General features: G+C 48.6%; 1 protein-coding gene across 6 annotated transcripts; it reads left to right on the top strand.

Annotated features, from left to right (window-relative positions):
* The first annotated feature begins 467 nt into the window (after positions 1-467).
* Positions 468-18,528, top strand: PHETA1 (PH domain containing endocytic trafficking adaptor 1). 6 transcript variants are annotated; one of them, XR_015950302.1, is made up of 5 exons: positions 471-970; positions 5,868-6,006; positions 7,954-8,221; positions 9,800-12,786; positions 14,573-18,528. XR_015950302.1 is itself a non-coding variant. In XM_088670902.1 (5 exons), the coding sequence occupies exon 5, from the start codon at positions 9,812-9,814 to the stop codon at positions 10,619-10,621; it is 810 nt and encodes a 269-aa protein (XP_088527028.1). In that variant the 5' UTR covers positions 471-970; positions 5,868-6,006; positions 7,200-7,310; positions 7,954-8,221; positions 9,800-9,811; the 3' UTR covers positions 10,622-18,528. The 6 variants fall into 6 exon arrangements, 5 of the variants coding, with proteins under 5 accessions (XP_060132335.2, XP_088527028.1, XP_088527026.1 ...); XM_088670902.1 differs by adding an exon at positions 7,200-7,310 and having other exon boundaries at positions 9,800-18,528; XM_060276352.2 differs by having other exon boundaries at positions 468-970; positions 8,189-8,221; positions 9,800-18,528.
* The last annotated feature ends 547 nt before the right edge of the window (positions 18,529-19,075 follow it).

The following is a 19,075-nucleotide window of genomic DNA, read 5'->3' as shown; positions in this document are numbered from 1 at the left end:
GAGGGCCGCAGTTTGGGGATGCCTGATCTAGGAGTACCCCTGTATTTTAGAAAGTGGGACCTATGGGTTGGGGGTGTGTGTGCCCGTGTTCTCCAGCCTATTAATGAATTCAGTGTTGCTGCTGTAATGCAATGCATTTTAATTGGGAGGCGGGCACCCCCTCTCTAAAGTGGCATTTAAAGACGCACAAATATACTGATGTTGTGGTGGCCATTTGCTTATCTCCAGAGACAACGGAGTGTACCTCAGGGGGCGAAGTCTAACCGCTGTCTTAGTAGCACCGAAGTAAAGAGTAAAGGACACAAGCCTGGGCCGTGTGTCTGGAGGTCCTGGGCTGCCCAGACCACAAGCCTCGCTGATGCGGTCCAAAGGAACGCAGCGCAATATATTTGGCACCAGCTTGGCTGCAGGAGTTGCCGGAAGGAGCCATTCAAGGCGCAATGATCCAACCTTTCAGATTTGCGTAGGGTTTACTCCTTAGCCTTTTGTTCTCCTACAAGGCAGTGGATACATGTGCCTTGTTTACATCTGTGCCATGGTGGCTGTCGCTGATCTAAAACATTAGGAATGACATTTGAAAGAGAGAGAAGCAAGCGGCGACGCCCCCCACCCCTAATCTCCACTGCGCGCCCCTCCCCACTGCTGAGCGCAGCTGCCCAAGCGCCCCCGGCGGCAAGCGGAAGGCGAGGGGCGGCCGGAGCGCGGCGGCGGGGCTCTTTGCCAGCCCGGAGAAGGCGGAGCCGTAGGCGGCCGGGCCAGGGCGCAGCGCCGAGCCCCACCGGACAAAAGGAGCTGCCTGGCTGGCTGGCGAGCGAGCGAGCGAGCGGAGAGCCTGCGCCCGGGGACCCCGCGGGGGTGAGCCGGAGGAGGAGAGGGGCCCGGCAAGAAGTCACCTGGGCGCGCACTCTGCACATGGCCAAGGGGCGCGCGCCTCTCCTTCCCCGCCTCCCCAGGAGGGCGAGCGAGCGAGGTGCGGGGGCCAAGCTTCGGACTGGGGCGGGGGTGTCCCCTTGGCTCCCCTTCCCTCCTGCGACACGCCCCCCTGGGGAGTGGAAGGGGCGCACGGGACTTTGGGGCAGGGGGCACGTGGGCATGGGTGTGTTGTGCCTGTACACGTATATGCGATTGCCAGCCGTTTAAAGCTGTTTTGAATACTGTGTTTCAGTGCTGTAACCGGCAGGGGCGTACCCAGGATCAAAACTAGGGGGGGGCAAGGCACGGGAGGGGAGGGGCCACAACGTGGGAACGTGGGCGGGGCTACGGAGAATGATGATGATGGTGATGATGACGTAAGAATAAAAATGAAAATAATAAAAATAACGTATCCTCGCAGCGCCTGGCTCTCGTTCTAGATCCCAGCCCGGCCGCCGCCTCCTCCTCCTCCCTGCCTGGTGCCTTCCTCCTCAAGAGGAAGCCTTTCTGGGGGCGGGGGGCAGCCTTCTCCGCCGACAGAGGCGGCCTGGAAGTGAGCGCTGAGGCAACTCTCTCTTCTCCCTCCGCCGGGGCGTCAGGCTTGGGGCCTCTTCTTCCGTGGGTGCCAGCGATCGCTAAAGATCGCGGCGGCGGCAGCAGCACTCCTGGCGGGCGCGGCGACATCACACCTGGCAGCCGCGGGTGAACCACGCGGTGGAGGGCAGGCGCCCAGGAGCACGACCACTGGCAACTATAGAGACGCCGCAGCGCCGACAGCCCTGACAGCAAGCCCGGGGCGGAAGCAGCCGCGCTCCCTCCCAGCTCCTGCCGAGCTCCCAAGGAGTGCAGGAGCACCGGCGGCGCACCTGGCGGCCGCAGGTGAAACATGCAGAGGAGGGAGGCCCAGGGCAGGCGCCCAGGAGCGCGGCCTCTGGCAACTACAGAGACGCCGCAGCGCCGACGGCCCCACCAGCAAGCCCGGGGCGGAAGCAGCCGCGCTCCCTCCCAGCTCCTGCCGAGCTCCCAAGGAGCGCGGCAGCGTCAGTGGCGCACCTGGCGGCCGCGGGGAAACCATGCGGTGGAGGGAGGCCGAGGGCAGGCTGTAGCACGGAGCTCGGCCACCTCTCGGGAAGCTGGAGGGCGCAGCGCGGCGGGCGGGAACGCCGAATCCGCGCTCCGCCGGGCTGTGCTCCGCCTCCGCCTCCACCTCTGCCCACCAACCCCGCTGGCCCTGCTTCTAGGTAAGGGCAGCTGCCCTCACTTGCCCCGTGCTGGGTACGCCCATGGTAACCGGCCCTGTGGCCTTAGGGTGAAGGGTGGACAATAGAATTTTTATTATTATTATTTTATTACTGCTAGTGTTGATATTATATATAATGTTTGTACATTTTAAGTAGATACACAGATCAGGCCAATGTGGCGCAGAGGTCTTAACTGAACCGGCAACCTCAAAGGAAGGAGGGTGATCATGGAATATTATCATTCCAGAACTAGGTATCAGAGAGCAGAGGAAATGCACTAAGTTGGAGGAAAATTTCATGGACAAGAGGGCAGTCTGTCTCCGTGGTCCGAGGGAGAAATGATTCTGAATGCCAGTTGCTGGAAACCACAGGAGGGGAGAGTTGTGCTTGGATCCTGCTTGCTGGCTTCCCACAGGCACTTGGTTGGTGGCTTTGAGAACAGGATGCTAGATTCGATAGGCTACTATGGGCCTGATTCATGCAGGGCTTTTCTTGCGTTCTCAAAGGACGGGAGTCTCCCACTCCTGACTGGCAACTGGGTCTTCTTACTTCAACACTGCTGTGGAGACCAGCAGGCTAGCTTGGAGGTCACGGGGGTTAGTACTTGGTGGTTAGTACTTGACAGTTTAGCTTCATTTCTGCATGGCGATATTTCGGTCTCACCTGCGAGTGCAATGGGGAGTGGGTGGGTTGGTTAAGGGGTGCCTAGGGCTTGCTGATCAGAAGGTTGGCGGTTCGAATCCCTGTGACGGGGTGAGCTCCCGTTGCTTGGTCCCAGCTCCTGCCAACCTAGCAGTTCGAAAGCACATCAAAGTGCAAGTAGATAAATAGGAACTTTTATATGCCTGTTGTCTTTGTCCATGGAGTTTTCTTGGCAGGGATACTGGAGTGGCTTGCCAGTTCCTTCTCCAGGTGGATCACGTTTAGTCAAAACTCTCCACTATGACCTGTCCATCTTGGGTGGCCCTGCATGGCATAGCTCATAGCTTCTCTGAGTTATTCAAGCCCCTTCGCCACGACAAGGCATTGATCCATGAAGGGGTCAATGAAGGGGTCACCTCATCTGTCTCCTGAGAAATCTCTATGTGGGACAAGAAGCTACAGTTAGAACTGGATATGGAACAACTGATTGGTTCAAAATTGGGAAAGGAGTACGACAAGGTTGTATATTGTCTCCCTGCTTATTTAACTTATATGCAGAATTCATCATGCGAAAGGCTGGACTAGATGAATCCCAAGCCGGAATTAAGATTGCCAGAAGAAATATCAACAACCTCAGATATGCAGATGACACAACCTTGATGGCAGAAAGCGAGGAGGAATTAAAGAACCTTTTAATGAGGGTGAAAGAGGAGAGCGCAAAATATGGTCTGAAGCTCAACATCAAAAAAACCAAGATCATGGCCACTGGTCCCATCACCTCCTGGCAAATAGAAGGGGAAGAAATGGAGGCAGTGAGAGATTTTACTTTCTTGGGCTCCTTGATCACTGCAGATGGTGACAGCAGTCACGAAATTAAAAGACGCCTGCTTCTTGGGAGAAAAGCAATGACAAACCTAGACAGCATCTTAAAAAGCAGAGACATCACCTTGCCGACAAAGGTCCGTATAGTTAAAGCTATGGTTTTCCCAGTAGTGATGTATGGAAGTGAGAGCTGGACCATAAAGAAGGCTGATTGCCGAAGAATTGATGCTTTTGAATTATGGTGCTGGAGGAGACTCTTGAGAGTCCCATGGACTGCTAGAAGATCAAACCTATCCATTCTTAAGGAAATCAGCCCCGAGTGCTCCCTGGAAGGACAGATCGTGAAGCTGAGGCTCCAATACTTTGGCCACCTCATGAGAAGAGAAGAATCCTTGGAAAAGACCCTGATGTTGGGAAAGATTGAGGGCACTAGGAGAAGGGGACGACAGAGGACAAGATGGTTGGACAGTGTTCTCGAAGCTACGAACATGAGTTTGACCAAACTGCGGGAGGCAGTGCAAGACAGGAGTGCCTGGCGTGCTATGGTCCATGGGGTCACGAAGAGTTGGACACGACTAAACGACTAAACAACAACAACAAATAGGAACTGCTACAGTGGGAAGGTAAACGGCATTTCCGTGCGCTGCTCTGGTTCACCAGAAGTGGCTTTGTCATGCTGGCCACATGACCTGGAAGCTGTATGCCGGCTCCCTCGGCCAATAATGCGAGATGAGCGCGCAACCCGAGAGTCGGTCACGACTGGACCTAATGGTCAGGGGTCCCTTTACCTTTTAAGGAGTAACTACTGCATATAAAGTAATCTTGAGTGCTCGTGCGAAGAAAGGTTAATTAGGAGAGTCACCTGGTGAAAAGAAAACTGAGTTAATTGCACAAGTTTTCACAGATTGATCGAATCCTACTAAATCTGCATGTGAGTAAAATGATAGTGTTGAAGAGGTGAGATGATTGGGCAGGGCAACAATTGCAGCAGGTAGCATCTTTCCTCCTGGGTGAGAGTGCCTCTTCTCATAATAATATTTTTATGGTATTCTAATTTTTTTTAAAAGAGAGAATAAAGGTAAAGGTAAAGGGACCCCTGACCATTAGGTCCAGTCGTGACCGACTCTGGGGTTGCGCACTCATCTCGCATTATTGGCCGAGGGAGCCGGCGTATAGCTTCCAGGTCATGTGGCCAGCATGACAAAGCCACTTCTGGCAAACCAGAGCAGCACATGGAAACGCCGTTTACCTTCCTGCTTTAGCGGTTCCTATTTATCTACTTGCATTTTTACGTGCTTTAGAACTGCTAGGTTGGCAGGAAAAGAGAGAATGCCTCTTCTCAAAGGACCACCAGTGCCATCTTAGATAAGAGGATTTCCCTTCCACGATGGGAGAGGATTCCTCTCCTGAAGTCGTGTCTGCTGCTGCTGCTGCTGTGTGAGAGATACCACCATGCAGCTCAGCAAGTACACAGGAAGCTGCCTTTGGCAGACTCAGATCCTTGGTCCGTATACTTCAGAGTAGTCCACACTGAAGGGCAGGATTCCAGGCAGGATACCTTACCTGGAGATGCCATTGGGAGTTGAATCTGGGACTCTGGAATCTGGTGTGCAAGTCAGAGACAGATAGCTCTTCCAAGGTGATTCCTCCTGAGAAAGACAACAGCTGTCCTAAGATTGCTTAACGTTTGGTAAAGGTAAAGGTAAAGGTAAAGGGACCCCTGACCATTAGGTCCAGTCGTGACCGACTCTGGGGTTGCGCGCTCATCTCACATTATTGGCCGAGGGAGCCAGCGTATAGCTTCCAGGTCATGTGGCCAGCATGACAAAGCCGCTTCTGCCGAACCAGAGCAGCACATGGAAACGCCGTTTACCTTCCCGCTGTAGCGGTTCCTATTTATCTACTTGCATTTTGACGTGCTTTTGAACTGCTAGGCTGGCAGGAGCTGGGACCAAGCAACGGGAGCTCACCCCGTCACAGGGATTTGAACCGCCGACCTTCTGATCAGCAAGCCCTAGGCTCAGTGGTTTAACCACAGCGCCACCTGGGCTTTTTACGTTTGGTAGACATACCCAAATATGCACAGCTTTGGTGATGGATTCATGCCTAGTGCCCGTTGCCCAACCATTTGACACACAGATGACTGCATATCCTCATGCCTGGTGCTTTCATATCCTGGGTTGTCTGGTTGGAGATTAAACAATGCCTTTCCATTGTGAAAACTGAAATTTTCCATTATTGCCTTCTCAGAGCCAAGTTCAAAGTGAGGCACCTGTGACCAGCAAGAAAATCCAGATTATTATTTTATCCTGTTTCAAAGAAGGAAGTTCCTTCCCATTTTGGGTTTAGACCTGCGGCCTCCCAAACCTGATGACAGACATATTTACGTGTAAGTAAACCCCTCTCAGTTCAATGGGACTCTCTCTTACAAAGAGATAAAATAAATAGATACCTTCTTTTCACATCTAAAACAACATCTGCCCCAGTTAAATCAGCAATACCTTTTTATGTCGAAGGTAGTGAGTATGGAAGGAGATGGACTTAACTGTGGGAGAAAGAAGAAAAGGGAGAAATCGAGTCAACATCTTATGGCGGTGGGGGTGGGGGTGGGTCTATGTATTTTTATAAAAGTGATAAATTGATAAAATAGCTTCTTAATGATGACATAATTCAATAATTCAAATTTTGAAATTGAATTATGGTGCTGGAGGAGACTCTTGAGAGTCCCATGGACTGCAAGAAGATAAAACCTATCCATTCTTAAGGAAATCAGCCCTGAGTGCTCACTGGAAGGACAGATCCTGAAGCTGAGGCTCCAATACTTTGGCCACCTCATGAGAAGAGAAGACTCCCTGGAAAAGACCCTGATGTTGGGAAAGATTGAGGGCACAAGGAGAAGGGGACGACAGAGGACGAGATGGTTGGACAGTGTTCTCGGAGCTACTAACATGAGTTTGACCAAACTGCGGGAGGCAGTGGAAGACAGGAGTGCCTGGCGTGCTCTGGTCCATGGGGTCATGAAGAGTCGGCCCTCCAGATGTTGGTGGACTACAAGCCCCATCATTCCTAACCATTGGTTATTTGCATCATTGGCCAAAAGGCTGGTTCAAGGGAAGCTTCTGGTTTCCTGCACTTCTTAGCTTCAGGTGATTCTTCCTACATTCGCCTGTCAGGAACACTCACTGGCCGTGATGGATTCTGGGTGGTGTGCTTCCGGTGTGAAGCACGATCCTCTTGCCACCCTTGATTGTCTATGCCAGGCAGGTAGGGCTTGCATCATAGAGGTGGCAGGGATCACAACCACATAGAGCCATAGAAAACTTACGATTTAGCTTTGGATCATAGAACTGCAAAGTTGGAAAGACCTGATCCAACCCAACGCAATGCAGGAATCCCTGACACATGGCCATCCAACCTCATGTTGCGTTGTGTTGTGCTGTTTATATCCCACCTTTTGTCCAGTTGGGGACTCGAGACTGCTTACGCAGTTAAAATAAAACCAGCTGAAAACATAGAAGAGGCTTGGACTGTGGGATGTGATAGTTAAGAAGCAGTCAAGTACAACATTCCTTGTTTTCCTAGAGAAGACATGCAGGGGAATGTTTTGTTCACCCAGTCGAAAACTTCCTGTTTCCTCCTGGCTGGAACATCCTTTGCATGTGACTGAATGTGGGCGTGACCTCACCTGTCCAGGTAACAAAAGGACAAGACACGCAGCACATTCGCTCTCTCTTTGACTTCCTCTGTCCTTGGAGCAGCTTTTTAGCTATAAACGCCCTGTTGCCTTTCGGCTGATATAAGCAAAAATCTGCCCTTATTTCCTTATGGGGTACACAAGAGCCCTTATTGGGAAGAGTGCCACTCTCGCACCCAGGTCCTGCTTGTGGGTATTTTCATGGGGCATCTGGTTGGCCACCGTGGGAAGAAGATGCTGGACTAGGTGGGCCCCCTTGGGCCTGATCCAGCCTCAGGACTCTTCTCATGTTCTCCAAGGTTCTGTGAACAAGGAAGGGCCTCTGTGAAACAATGTAGTAGTGGGTAAACAGATCCCTTTAGAAACCCCCCAACACCTCCTTAAAAGCAAATGACTTGCAGTGGCAAGATGGGGAAGGAGATGGCTGGAAGGGAGCAAATCCTCAGGAGAGTTACTCAGCACCAGGAGGGCAGGATGAGCTGTTTGACCCGATTAGCAACTTTCTCTGTAGTCAAAACCTTTTCCTGCTTCTTTCTTTCCTTCTGGTTTTTTTTAATGTGTTAGCAAAAGCTGCTAAGATTAGAATAGAGGAAGTGAATTGCCTTTGAAGAGTTTCCTCCTCGTTTGTTTTTTCGATCCTAGAAACAGCCGTCAGTCACATCCAGACACATTCCCCCCCCCCTCTGGGTCACCAAGTTGCCAAGTTGCACATTTGCCCAGCAGACGATACAGAGATAGATGCTGGTGGTGTTTGGAGAAAGCCTGCAGATTTTGGAGGCGTCAGACCTTGGCCTTGTGAGGGGTTGGGTGCTGCGGGAAGAGTGCTCGTCATTGTTCTACTCACCTCACCTCAAAATCTTCACCTGCATTTTTTCAGCTAATGTGATCTGAAAGCAAAAGAGCATTTACCGTAAGTTGCTGTTCACTGTCAGGATTTGTGTGTGAGAGCACCAAATTACAATGTTGTTCTGCTCCATTTTTTTTAAAAAAGTTTTAATTTATGCATCTCCTGTTTAACTTGCTGGCAAAGGAGCTAATATCTTGCAATTAAGAACGGGTGTAATAAGAAGCCAAGCGGGGGGGAAATAAGAAGTAAAGTGTGGGGAACATTTGTGGGATATCTGAAAAGTTATGCTTCCAGTAGCACCATAGAGACCAACTAAGTTTGTCATAGGTATGAGCTTTCGTGTGCATGCACACTTCTTCAGATACACAGAAGTATCTGAGAAAGTGTGCATGCACACGAAAGCTCATACCTATGACAAACTTAGTTGGTCTCTAAGGTGCTACTGGAAGGATTTTTTATTTTTATTTTGACTGCATCAGACCAACACGGCTACCTACCTGTAACTTGAAAAATTATGGTATGCAAGTAAAGTGCATTAGTAGGGTTAACTTAAATCAAGCGGTTAAAATTATTTTCAAGGCAAATTGTAGAATAACTGAAAAATGGAGGAAATTGGAAAATGCAGTGTTAGAAATTTAAATAAGACAAGAAACCACAAAGGGGGGGCGGGCGGAGTCTAATATGCATTTGTATGGGAAGTATGCAATTGTAAGGTGTGTGTCTGTAAACTTTTGAAAACTCAAAATAAAATGAAAAACAATAACAAATGCTCGCAATTAAGCAACCTCTGCTGCACTTGAGCAGTGAGATAACTCGGTCTAATCTCTTGCAAAGCTCCCTTGCAAGACCTTAGATCTCAGCTGTGTGAGCAGCCCAGGCTTCGAAAAGCTACCTAAACGGCCAGCTGCAACTCTTGGCAGCGAGTTGAGATGTGGGGATGGACTGATATACTGATTTCCTTTGAACTTGTGTGCTCACCTTAACTCCAGAGGTTATTGCCTTATTTGGCAATAAATTGTTTAGGAAGAATCCTGGGGGGGGGGGAGCTGATCCAGGGGACAACGTTTGTGAGATTCAGCCTGAAATTTGGGCCCCTCCCAGCAGGGCAGAAGTGTTGGAGGGCATGAATGAACATCAGAAGAGCCCAGTGTCTGGATCAGGCCAAAGGGGACCTATCCTGTTCCCACAGTGGGCATCCCGCAAGCAAGGACCCGAGATCAATAGCCTTCTCCCAACTTGTGATTCTCGCAAGGGGAATTCAGTTAGTTCCCCAATGCTAGAGTAGCGCATAATAGTCATTACAACCAGTAGTGTTGAGTTCCACGAATTTGCCTGAATGCCTTTCAAAGCCATCCCAGTCGTGACTGTTGCTATAGAGTGTGGGAGCAAAATTTCATAGTTACAACTAAGCACTGTGTGAAAAAGTCCTTCCTCGTGCCTCTCCTGAATCTCTTCAGCTGTATGGGGCTGAGGCTGCGGCCATTTTGTGCCTCCAGAAGAGGGCTCAAAATATCCGACATCTCCTGGGTTCCAGGCCTGATAGATCTCCTGGTTCCTGCCTATTATGTCTGCCAGGGGTTGGTTATGGCCTTGGGGAGCCTCAGCCTCTCTTTGCCTCTTTATTTCCCTCCTCATTTCCAGGCCCGAGCGAACATGAAGCTGAACGAGCGGAGCTTGGCCTTCTACGCCACCTGTGACGCCCCGGCGGACAATGCTGGCTTCCTCTACAAGAAGGGCGAGCGGAACACAGCCTACCACCGCCGCTGGTTTGTGCTGAGGGGGAACATGCTCTTCTACTTCGAGGACCGGGAGAGCCGGGAGCCGGTGGGGGTCGTCATCCTGGAGGGCTGCACCGTGGAGCTATGCGAGTCCACAGAAGAGTTTGCCTTCGCCATCCGCTTTGACTGCGCCAAGTCCCGCACCTACGTCCTGGCGGCGGAGAGCCAGGCCGCCATGGAGTGCTGGGTCAAGGCTCTCTCTCGTGCCAGCTTTGGCTACCTGCGGCTGCTGGTGAGGGAGCTGGAGAAGCAGCTGGAGGAGATGCAGAAGGGCTCTTCCAGCTGCCCCCGGGTCCAGCGGAGGGCACCGCTTTACCGGAAGAACAAAACGGCGCTGAATAATTCACAGGACTCGCTCCCGGAGAAGCCGGCCGTCCCAATTTGCATCCCGGCAAAAGAAAATGGCTGTGCCCTCTGGTACAACTCCGAAGGCCCAACCAGCCTGCCGGCAGGGTACCCCCAGGGCAACTCCTGGAGCACAAGGACCTGTGGGGAGGACAGCTTCGATGGGGGTCTGAAGCCCCCACCGCTGCCTCCTCGGAGGAGGGCCCTGTCGGGCAATTCCTGTAGTTCAGAGGGCCCTGGCAGCCCAGGCTGTTTTTCCAGACTCCATGACTGGTACGGAAGGGAAGTCCTGGAGCTGAGAAGGACATGGCTGGAGGGACAAAAGGATGGAGGCCTGTGAGGGGTTCCTTGGCAGCGGGGGCACCCTGGGAGGCCAGTAAATGGAGACCTTGGCTGCTGTAGGTAACACTCAGCTTCTGGAAACTCTGCTCTCTGCCTGCCGTTGCGCCGACCTCCTGCCCAACTCATGGATGGTGGCAGGAGGATTTTCCTATTGCCTTTAAAACCTGGGCCAGTTGCTTTTCCACTCCTGTTCCCCCTCTCCGTGCAGTTCCTGGAGAAGACTTGTAATCCTTTTGCACCTAGAAAGCCTCAGCTTGTTAATGATAAAAAGGGATCTGACTTTAATACCAGCTGTCACCACCACCCAGGCCAGACTAGAACCACCGTCAGAGGTGTTGACATTTCTTACCATGGTCCTCTGCTTCCTGGCAGGGGCTTCTGCCGTTGAGACGGATGTCTGCTGTTACCAAACTCTTTCAAGTCACCACTGGGTTAGGCACAGTTTGGGGCGGTGGGAGAGCATTCTAAGCAGTGGGATCAGATGGTTTGGGCCAGCTCTCCACCAAAGGGAAGGCCAGAGACATCTACACAGACCATCCCGGTTCTGACACCATGGTGGGACTGGTTGCCATAATTTTACTTGCTGCCTCCTGGAATTCTTCCATCTTGCATCATGCACTGACAAGGTGTTGGGGCTTCCTGGTTCGTCGTTGGTTAAAGTAGAGGCACCTGAGCATACAGGTGTGAGAGAGGAGGAAGGGCCATCCCACAGAGGCCCTCGGGGACTCTTCATTCTGCATGCTTCTCTGAAGTCAGTTTCATCTTTGAATGGCACTGATTTAGGTGAGGTTAAGACTAGGGACCCAGGTGGCGCTGTGGGTTAAACCACTGAGCCTAGGGTTTGCTGATCAGAAGGTTGGCGGTTTGAATCCCTGTTGCTCGGTCCCAGCTCCTGCCAACCTAGCAGTTTGAAAGCACATCAGAATGCAAGTAGATAAATAGGAACCACTACAGCGGGAAGGTAAACGGCGTTTCCATGTGCTGCTCTGGTTTGCCAGAAGCAGCTTTGTCATGCTGGCCACATGACCTGGAAGCTATACGCTGGCTCCCTTGGCTAATAATGCGAGATGAGCGCGCGACCCCAGAGTCAGTCACGACTGGACCTAATAGTCAGGGGTCCCTTTACCTTTACCTTTAAGACTATGGCTACACTACAATTGTAAATGGGTTTAATACTCAACCTTCCCCCCCTCCATCCCAAATATGACCTTGGGGAACTGTCCACTAAGAGCCTGAAATAAAGGGCAGCTGTCCATTTTTCCCTCGTGCTCATGGTTAATGATTCAGACACGGCTACAAAATGCAAGGAACAGGCTGTGTTTATTTGCGGAAGAAAAATGTCTGTGTCCTGCCATTATAGGGTGGCAATGACCAGGGCCAGAATAATCCTGGTCAGGCCATAAGAGCAAGAGGAACTCCATTTTGTATATTCAATTCTAAATCTCTCTGCCTCTGATAGAAAGCAAACAGGCACAGCATGTTTGCACATCTAATGCAAAGATCTAACCACACACAGCACTTCTAAGAAATTCTAGCATAAACCACAAGAGCAAGAGGATGTAGCCCACCGCAAATTATAAGTAGAGCACAACCACAATTGTGCCTGTAAAATTCCACATAGACACGTGTATGAAGGTACCAGGTACATAACGCCACCTAGTAGAGTTGGGCGGGTGACTTTGCATCTTGGGGTGCTCTCTCTTGATTGGTTGATGAAGTACTGCAGAAAGGCTGATCTTCACTTCACTCTGTCAAAAAGGTATAAAAGCACTCTGTGTATGCCCATGGGTCGGGCAGAATGAGAAACTCATTCTCACTGCCACCATTTATTGCAATAAATGTTTTAATAAATCTGTTTTATAATATGTACAACTGCCTGAGATTTCGTCTGGTCAATTTGGGAAGCCAATCATCCATATTACATTTCTGGTGTCCTTACATTTCTGGTGCCGTGCGTGACTCGGATGAGGGCATTTCCCTGAACCAGAGGCAGTCCCCTTTTGCCCCACTGGACAGGGCGCAGATTCCTAACGGCGCCTCTGGTCTGGTGCACACCGGCAGACTTTTTCCGGAGGATCAGAGGTGGCCCTTGAGTTTCCGTGCCCTGGACGAAGAGGCAAAAGGACCGAGGTTGGAAGGGAAGAACAGGAAAAGCCGGCTGGGGTAAGTAGAAAGGGAAAAGGTACCTTGAAGGGAATTGGCCCCCTTTAATGAGGGGAAGGGAGATCCTGATCACATCTCCAGCGTGTTGGTAGTACTCAGTTAATCAGAGGTCAACTGGGAAAACCAGGCGCTTTGGGTAAGAGGCAAAAGGGAGGAGGAAAATGTGTATGTTAGTAGTCAGTAGGGAGGAGGTCCCCTGACAAATAGATACTTAGGAAACAAGGAAAAACTGGGAGGTAGAGTGTGGTAAAGTGTCCAATGCATGGTATGTGTGGCAAAGTTTGCAGTGTGTGCTGTGAATGAGGGGATACTTTACAGGGCCATAAATGGGAGGAGTATGGTCAAGAGGAGGGAAAAATGTGATTTCCCTAGAATTCATGATAGATAAATTCAGAATGCTATAAAAGAAATTTAATTTACAAGTCCTGCCAACAACAAGTTCAGGAAAAAAAAAAGGTGGCGTCAACCAGTATTCCCCCCCCCCCCCGAGAGAAGAAAGGCATTGTGAGAAAGAAGATGAAGAGAAAGGCAGTGGTTAAACAGCAACAAATAATGGCTCAAGGACCAGTGAGGAACCAGAAGGGGTTCAAAGGTCACTGGTGAAGGTCAGTTGCGAGGACGGAGATGTCTCGGTCAATGTAAAAGAGGAAGGAAGAGTGTTCGGAGAAAGATGGGACAAGGGGGTCCCAGCAGAAGAGAGTTCGTCGGTTTGGCAGGCATGGCAAGGAGCCGTGGTCAAAGTGACCTAAGAGTTACCTGCATCTGGACTTTGTTATAAACATAGGCACCCAGTATTCTGTTTTTAAATATCCTTGAAACAGCACCAAAAAGCCAAAAGAAGCATCAGACTGATTTTATGCCTAAAAGGGCTGTACAAACAGACAGCGGAGGATTGGTTCAGAAAAATCATCTCTGGAACCTTTAAAATGCTATTCACCACACTAGAAATGAGGCTACCGCCGCACAGGATACTGACAAAATGCCAGTAACGGTGCTCAGAAAATGTTTTCATATGCTTCAGCTGGCTTCAAAAGAAAAGAAAAGAAAAATTATGTACTTAAGTAGTTCACAACGCAAGAGACAATAGATTTTATTTGAACAATTAAAATCTTTTCCCCAAGTCCTGTTGGAACTGTGCAGACTTTAGTTTTTGGGGAAACTTACAAGAATGGGGAAAAAGAGACATTTGAGTCCTTCAAAAAGCAAACTACGTTTAAAGGGTTTAACCCTCCTACCTGCAACCCCATTTCATATGTTTTTGTGACAGCAACATGTTGGAAAATTTGTAGAACTGCATATTTTAATGAAATGAATGTCTGTCAACTAAAGAATTCAGGATAAGGTAGAAGGAAGTTATACTGAATGGAGATTTGTGTGTAAAGACATTGTCTGTTTGAATCTAACACTACCATTGGAAGACAGGCTGCGAAAAATCTCAAGCAGTCTCTCAAACCTCCGGCAGAGATGTGTGGCGTAACCCCCCTTATTTGGTTACACAAGCGATTCTGCATGATTTGTATTTGCACAACTTGCTTTCTCCTGCAACCTGCACTTAGAGACTGTGGCTGTGCCTGGCTGGTGTTGCCATTTCGGACATTCTATTGTGTGACATTGTGTGACCAAGACCGTTGCTGTGAAAGTAGGGAGAAAAAGATGTTATGCTTTGGAGGTCCACGTTTCAGCTTACAAAAACACTACTGCTCTAAATGCTTTGACTTTAAAAAATTTTATGTCTCACAGAAACAGCCCGTTGCTACAAAGCATCTGTAAGTTTTTCTTCTTCTAGAAACCACAAGACTTTGCATAATTTGAAAAACAGGCTTCAGTATCCTAGCAGAACTCAGCCGTCGGCAGCTGGATGGGAGGCAAATACGGATTTAAAGGACCCCTCCTTAACCCTGCACATGCATGAAGTTCTGTGGAAGGAAAGAGAAACCACGGGGAGATCCTGAAAGATGGACCAGACGTGGAATCCTGTTGCAAGCCTTGTGAAATTCGGCAAAACTGCTGTAAGGCACTGCTGCTATATCCCAGAGATGACTTCTCAACTAACTGCTGCTACATCCCAGAGATGACTTCTGTGTGCCAGACACACCTCAATGTCCAATACGTGGGACGCACTACCTCGGAGAGTTTGGTGGTGGACTAACCAGCAAGAAGTTCTAAAACAGCAGCGGCAGCTACAAGGACAATCTCTCTCCCCCCCCCTTTGTTTTTTATCTACAGGAAATCACTCGAGCGAAGAGCGTGTAGCCTTGCGGAGCCTGACACAATGGTTCCAGCCTGACGCTAGCGAGTCCCTGAGTGAATCCTTGAAGGAAGGGAGACGAGACCCTCTTCATTCCTAGGTGGTGAGGTATCCATTCCATCCGGTGAAAGTGCCTGAGATGACCCCCTGGATCCACACCCTGCTGTACCTAATCAGGAGTGGGTACCCAGCGCACGGTGCACCAGTTTCCCCTTGCAGCGTCTGACCGGCAAAAGACGCCCAGCGCATGGGAAACCGAAGTAGCCCCTGCTGTGACACTCCGGACGCTGTCACTCGACGCACGGGTTGAGGAATGTCCATCTTATGCAGCACCAAACATCAAGGAGACAAGGAGACGCAGTAAATCTTAGACCCTTATATATGTATGTATGTATGTATATTTGTATGGGAGGCATCAATTGAGTGGGACCCACAGTAGAAGTCTACCTGCCCCCAAAGCAGTATCCTTAATTTGGAAGGAAGGGCAGTGTACCTGCCTCACTTGAGCGAACAGACCCAAAACAGTTTCAGAAATTGAACCATGGGGTGGGTTCCAGCAACTCCCTAGGTCATACAGATATGGGGAGGGTTCCAGCAACTCCCTAGGTGATACAGGGCTATAGCTGGGTTGGGGATGTAACTGGAAGAGCTGGCCAGGTGCACCCCTCAGTTCTGGCTTTGGATATGATGGGAGAAGCTTCTGGTAGCCCACTGATATCAAATGCAAGCCTCTCCTGATTCTGGCAAACTGGAACAATAGCCATTCTTTCTGTAGCCAAATGCTCAGCTAGGACAAACCTCCAATTGTTATATATATATATATATATATATATATATATATATATATATATATTCCTGGCCTTTAGAACTGTGTAGGAACTTTTGAAACCCACTGATTTGCATTGAAGCCCAGTACTGAGCTGAGAGAGAACTGTGTATTTTCCTGCTGACATAAAGTTTTGGAAACAGTGGCTAAAGCCCCTTGGCTTTTAGATTTCCAGCAACTATAGTATCCTAGTATCTCTGAAGACTAGTGTGGCCATTATAGATTCATGGCCCACCTGAGAGAAAGAACCCTTTGTTGCCAAAAGTCTGTATTGCGATTTTTTTGTTGTGCCTCAAATGGAAATGCAATGTAGTAGAAAGTGGCACTTGTGCTTCGACAAAAATGATGTTTGTATAATGCAGATATGTGTTCCCAGTTAGGTCTAACACGAAGGCTAAAAACTTCAACAGAAAATGCTTAGGAGTTATGGAAATAGATTAATCAAAAGCTGAACCAGGCTTAAATTCAGCAAGCATTTTTACTCTGCTTTATAGCATCAAGCTGAAGCAGAAAAAAAAAAACTTTCATGGTTATTTTACACTGACAGTTCTGCAGACTGAATGCCTTAATCTACAGGCTCTCAGAGTTTGTGTATAGCCCTATGAATTAGCTGATGGTGTCTATCCTAACAATGAATTATCCTTTCCCCCTTAGGAAAGTTTCCAACCCCATGTGTATGTGTGGTAGCATTTTTAAGAAACTGCTTAGTAATGCACGTTATTCACAAGTTTTAGAAACACTAGCTTGTATACCTTAAGTTAAGAAGTTTCAAAATGAAGGTCTGAATGTGCCAGGTAACAAAATTTAGGTCTGTTTGTAAAATATTTTGCTATTTGATTTAAGAAAAGCAATGTACTATGTCTTTAATGACTGCTAGTTCCTGATCACAGCCGGAGGTTCCTGGAACCTTTTTAGTTCTGGTGACACTAAGAAACATTTAACAGCCTTGGTCAGGTATTTTAACTGTTCAGTAGAAAAGGCAGCCCCCACCCCGAAGTTCTCTATCTGCCTTGCACTGTTTCCCTGGAAGTCAAAAACCTAACATTTGAGCAAGCTTCCAGTTAGCCTTCTTCTGCCCTACATACCTCTTTGCAGCCCAGCAATCTTCTGAGGGCTCTGAACTAGCATCTGTATACAACCAGAGTAAACGTGTTGAGAGTGATGTTAAAAACATTAAGAAGCAGGCTGATTTGTACCACAAGGTTAGCCTAGACGGTGCAGGTCTGCCCAGTGTATGGAGTTAGATTAGTTCTTGGCTCCCAGGTTGGTCATAGTTAAAAGAGATTCTGCTTGTAATATTAATTTTCTTTCTTATTGTCTTAGCCCTATGCAGAACCTTGGTCTGTATAAAGCTTCTGGTAACCCTTCTGAGACAAGCTGAATAACAAGCTGGGAAAAGTCAGCAGAAGCTTCCTCACTTACTTTGCTCTCTGTTGCCCATCCTTTGGCCTAACATTGGAGCATGGGAAGCTGCTGGCTCCTCTGTAGAATCATAGAGTTGGAAGAGACCACAAGGGCCATCCAGTTCAACCCCCTGCCAAGCAGGAAACACCAGGAAACACTGTAGTGCGATGGGTCAATCAAATGGAGATGCAGAAACACACCTGTTCTTCATCTCCATATTGAAGAGGAGGGAATATAGGGTGGCAATGACCAGGGCCAGAATAATCCTGGTCAGGCCATAAGAGCAAGAGGAACTCCATTTTGTATATTCAATTCTAAATCTCTCTGCCTCTGATAGAAAGCAAACAGGCACAGCATGTTTGCACATCTAATGCAAAGATCTAACCACACACAGCACTTCTAAGAAATTCTAGCATAAACCACAAGAGCAAGAGGATGTAGCCCACCGCAAATTATAAGTAGAGCACAACCACAATTGTGCCTGTAAAATTCCACATAGACACGTGTATGAAGGTACCAGGTACATAACGCCACCTAGTAGAGTTGGGCGGGTGACTTTGCATCTTGGGGTGCTCTCTCTTGATTGGTTGATGAAGTACTGCAGAAAGGCTGATCTTCACTTCACTCTGTCAAAAAGGTATAAAAGCACTCTGTGTATGCCCATGGGTCGGGCAGAATGAGAAACTCATTCTCACTGCCACCATTTATTGCAATAAATGTTTTAATAAATCTGTTTTATAATATGTACAACTGCCTGAGATTTCGTCTGGTCAATTTGGGAAGCCAATCATCCATATTACATTTCTGGTGCGGGCTGCATCAATTGCTAGTCCTGCTCAGGGGAGACATTTTGGAATGGATGGTCATGACTTAACTTGGGGCCATTAATTTCAAGGGGTCTACTCTGAGTAGCACTTAGGCTGCATTCACACAGCAGTTACCGTAGTTCCAATTTTCCTAATATTTCCATTACTGTTAATTTCTTTAACATATTCCAGCTTTTGCATGACATAAAAGGCACTTCTGAAATATAGTGGGAAATGGAGCCAGTTTAGTGCTCATCTCTCTATCTGTGATATAGAAAAATTCATTTGCTTGCAGAAAAAAAATCATTCTGCAGATAACATGGAAATGTGTGCTATATTTGTTCCATATTATGCTATGTTTCCGGAAGTAGCTTTTACGTTGAGTGAAAGTTAAAATGTAATGCAGAACTTAGCCGTTAAAGAAATGTCGTGGAAACTGAATAAACAGCAGTGTGGAAGATTTCCTCGGTCTTGACCCCCCCCCCATTTACCATTTTATAAAGCCCATTTGAAGGGCAAAGAATCTTTCTTGAACTATAGCCATCATGACAACGCTGAGAGGGAATCTCATTGTGATCCCATTTTACAGAAAAGGTGAGTTGAGTGAGTTGCCCCAAATGTACATGTTTTGTGTGTGTGCAGGGGGACGCTCGGCTGGCTCTCGTGATGTTCATTTCTCCTTTACTCTTCATTGCTAAAGAGGGAGAAGCAGCATAGCATAGTGGTTAGAGTGCCAGGGTTTCAGACAAAGGACATTCCCAGCCTTACCTGGAGATATTGGGGGTTGAACCAGGGACCTGTCTAGCTCTGCCACTGGACTACAGCTCCTTCCCCTCAAAATGAAGTTCCTAGGCCTCCTGGCTGTTGATAAGGAGTTGAGTTAAATAGGAGCACAGGAAGTTGTCTTGCTCCAAGCCACATCACTGGTTCATCTCATTTCATGTTGTCCAAACTGGAGTGGCTGCCGAGCATCCCCTGGGCCTCATCAGGAAATGCTACAGACTG

Source organism: Zootoca vivipara, chromosome 6 (assembly GCF_965207765.1).
Source record: "Zootoca vivipara chromosome 6, rZooViv2.hap1.1, whole genome shotgun sequence".
NCBI lineage: Eukaryota > Metazoa > Chordata > Lepidosauria > Squamata > Lacertidae > Zootoca > Zootoca vivipara.
Note: the sequence above shows the minus strand (reverse complement) of the source record. Positions and strands in the feature narration are given on the sequence as shown.

Excerpts from the sequence above, each read along its gene's own strand:
- PHETA1 (XM_060276352.2), top strand. The coding sequence starts at position 9,812 with ATGAAGCTGAACGAGCGGAGCTTGGCCTTCTACGCCACCTGTGACGCC.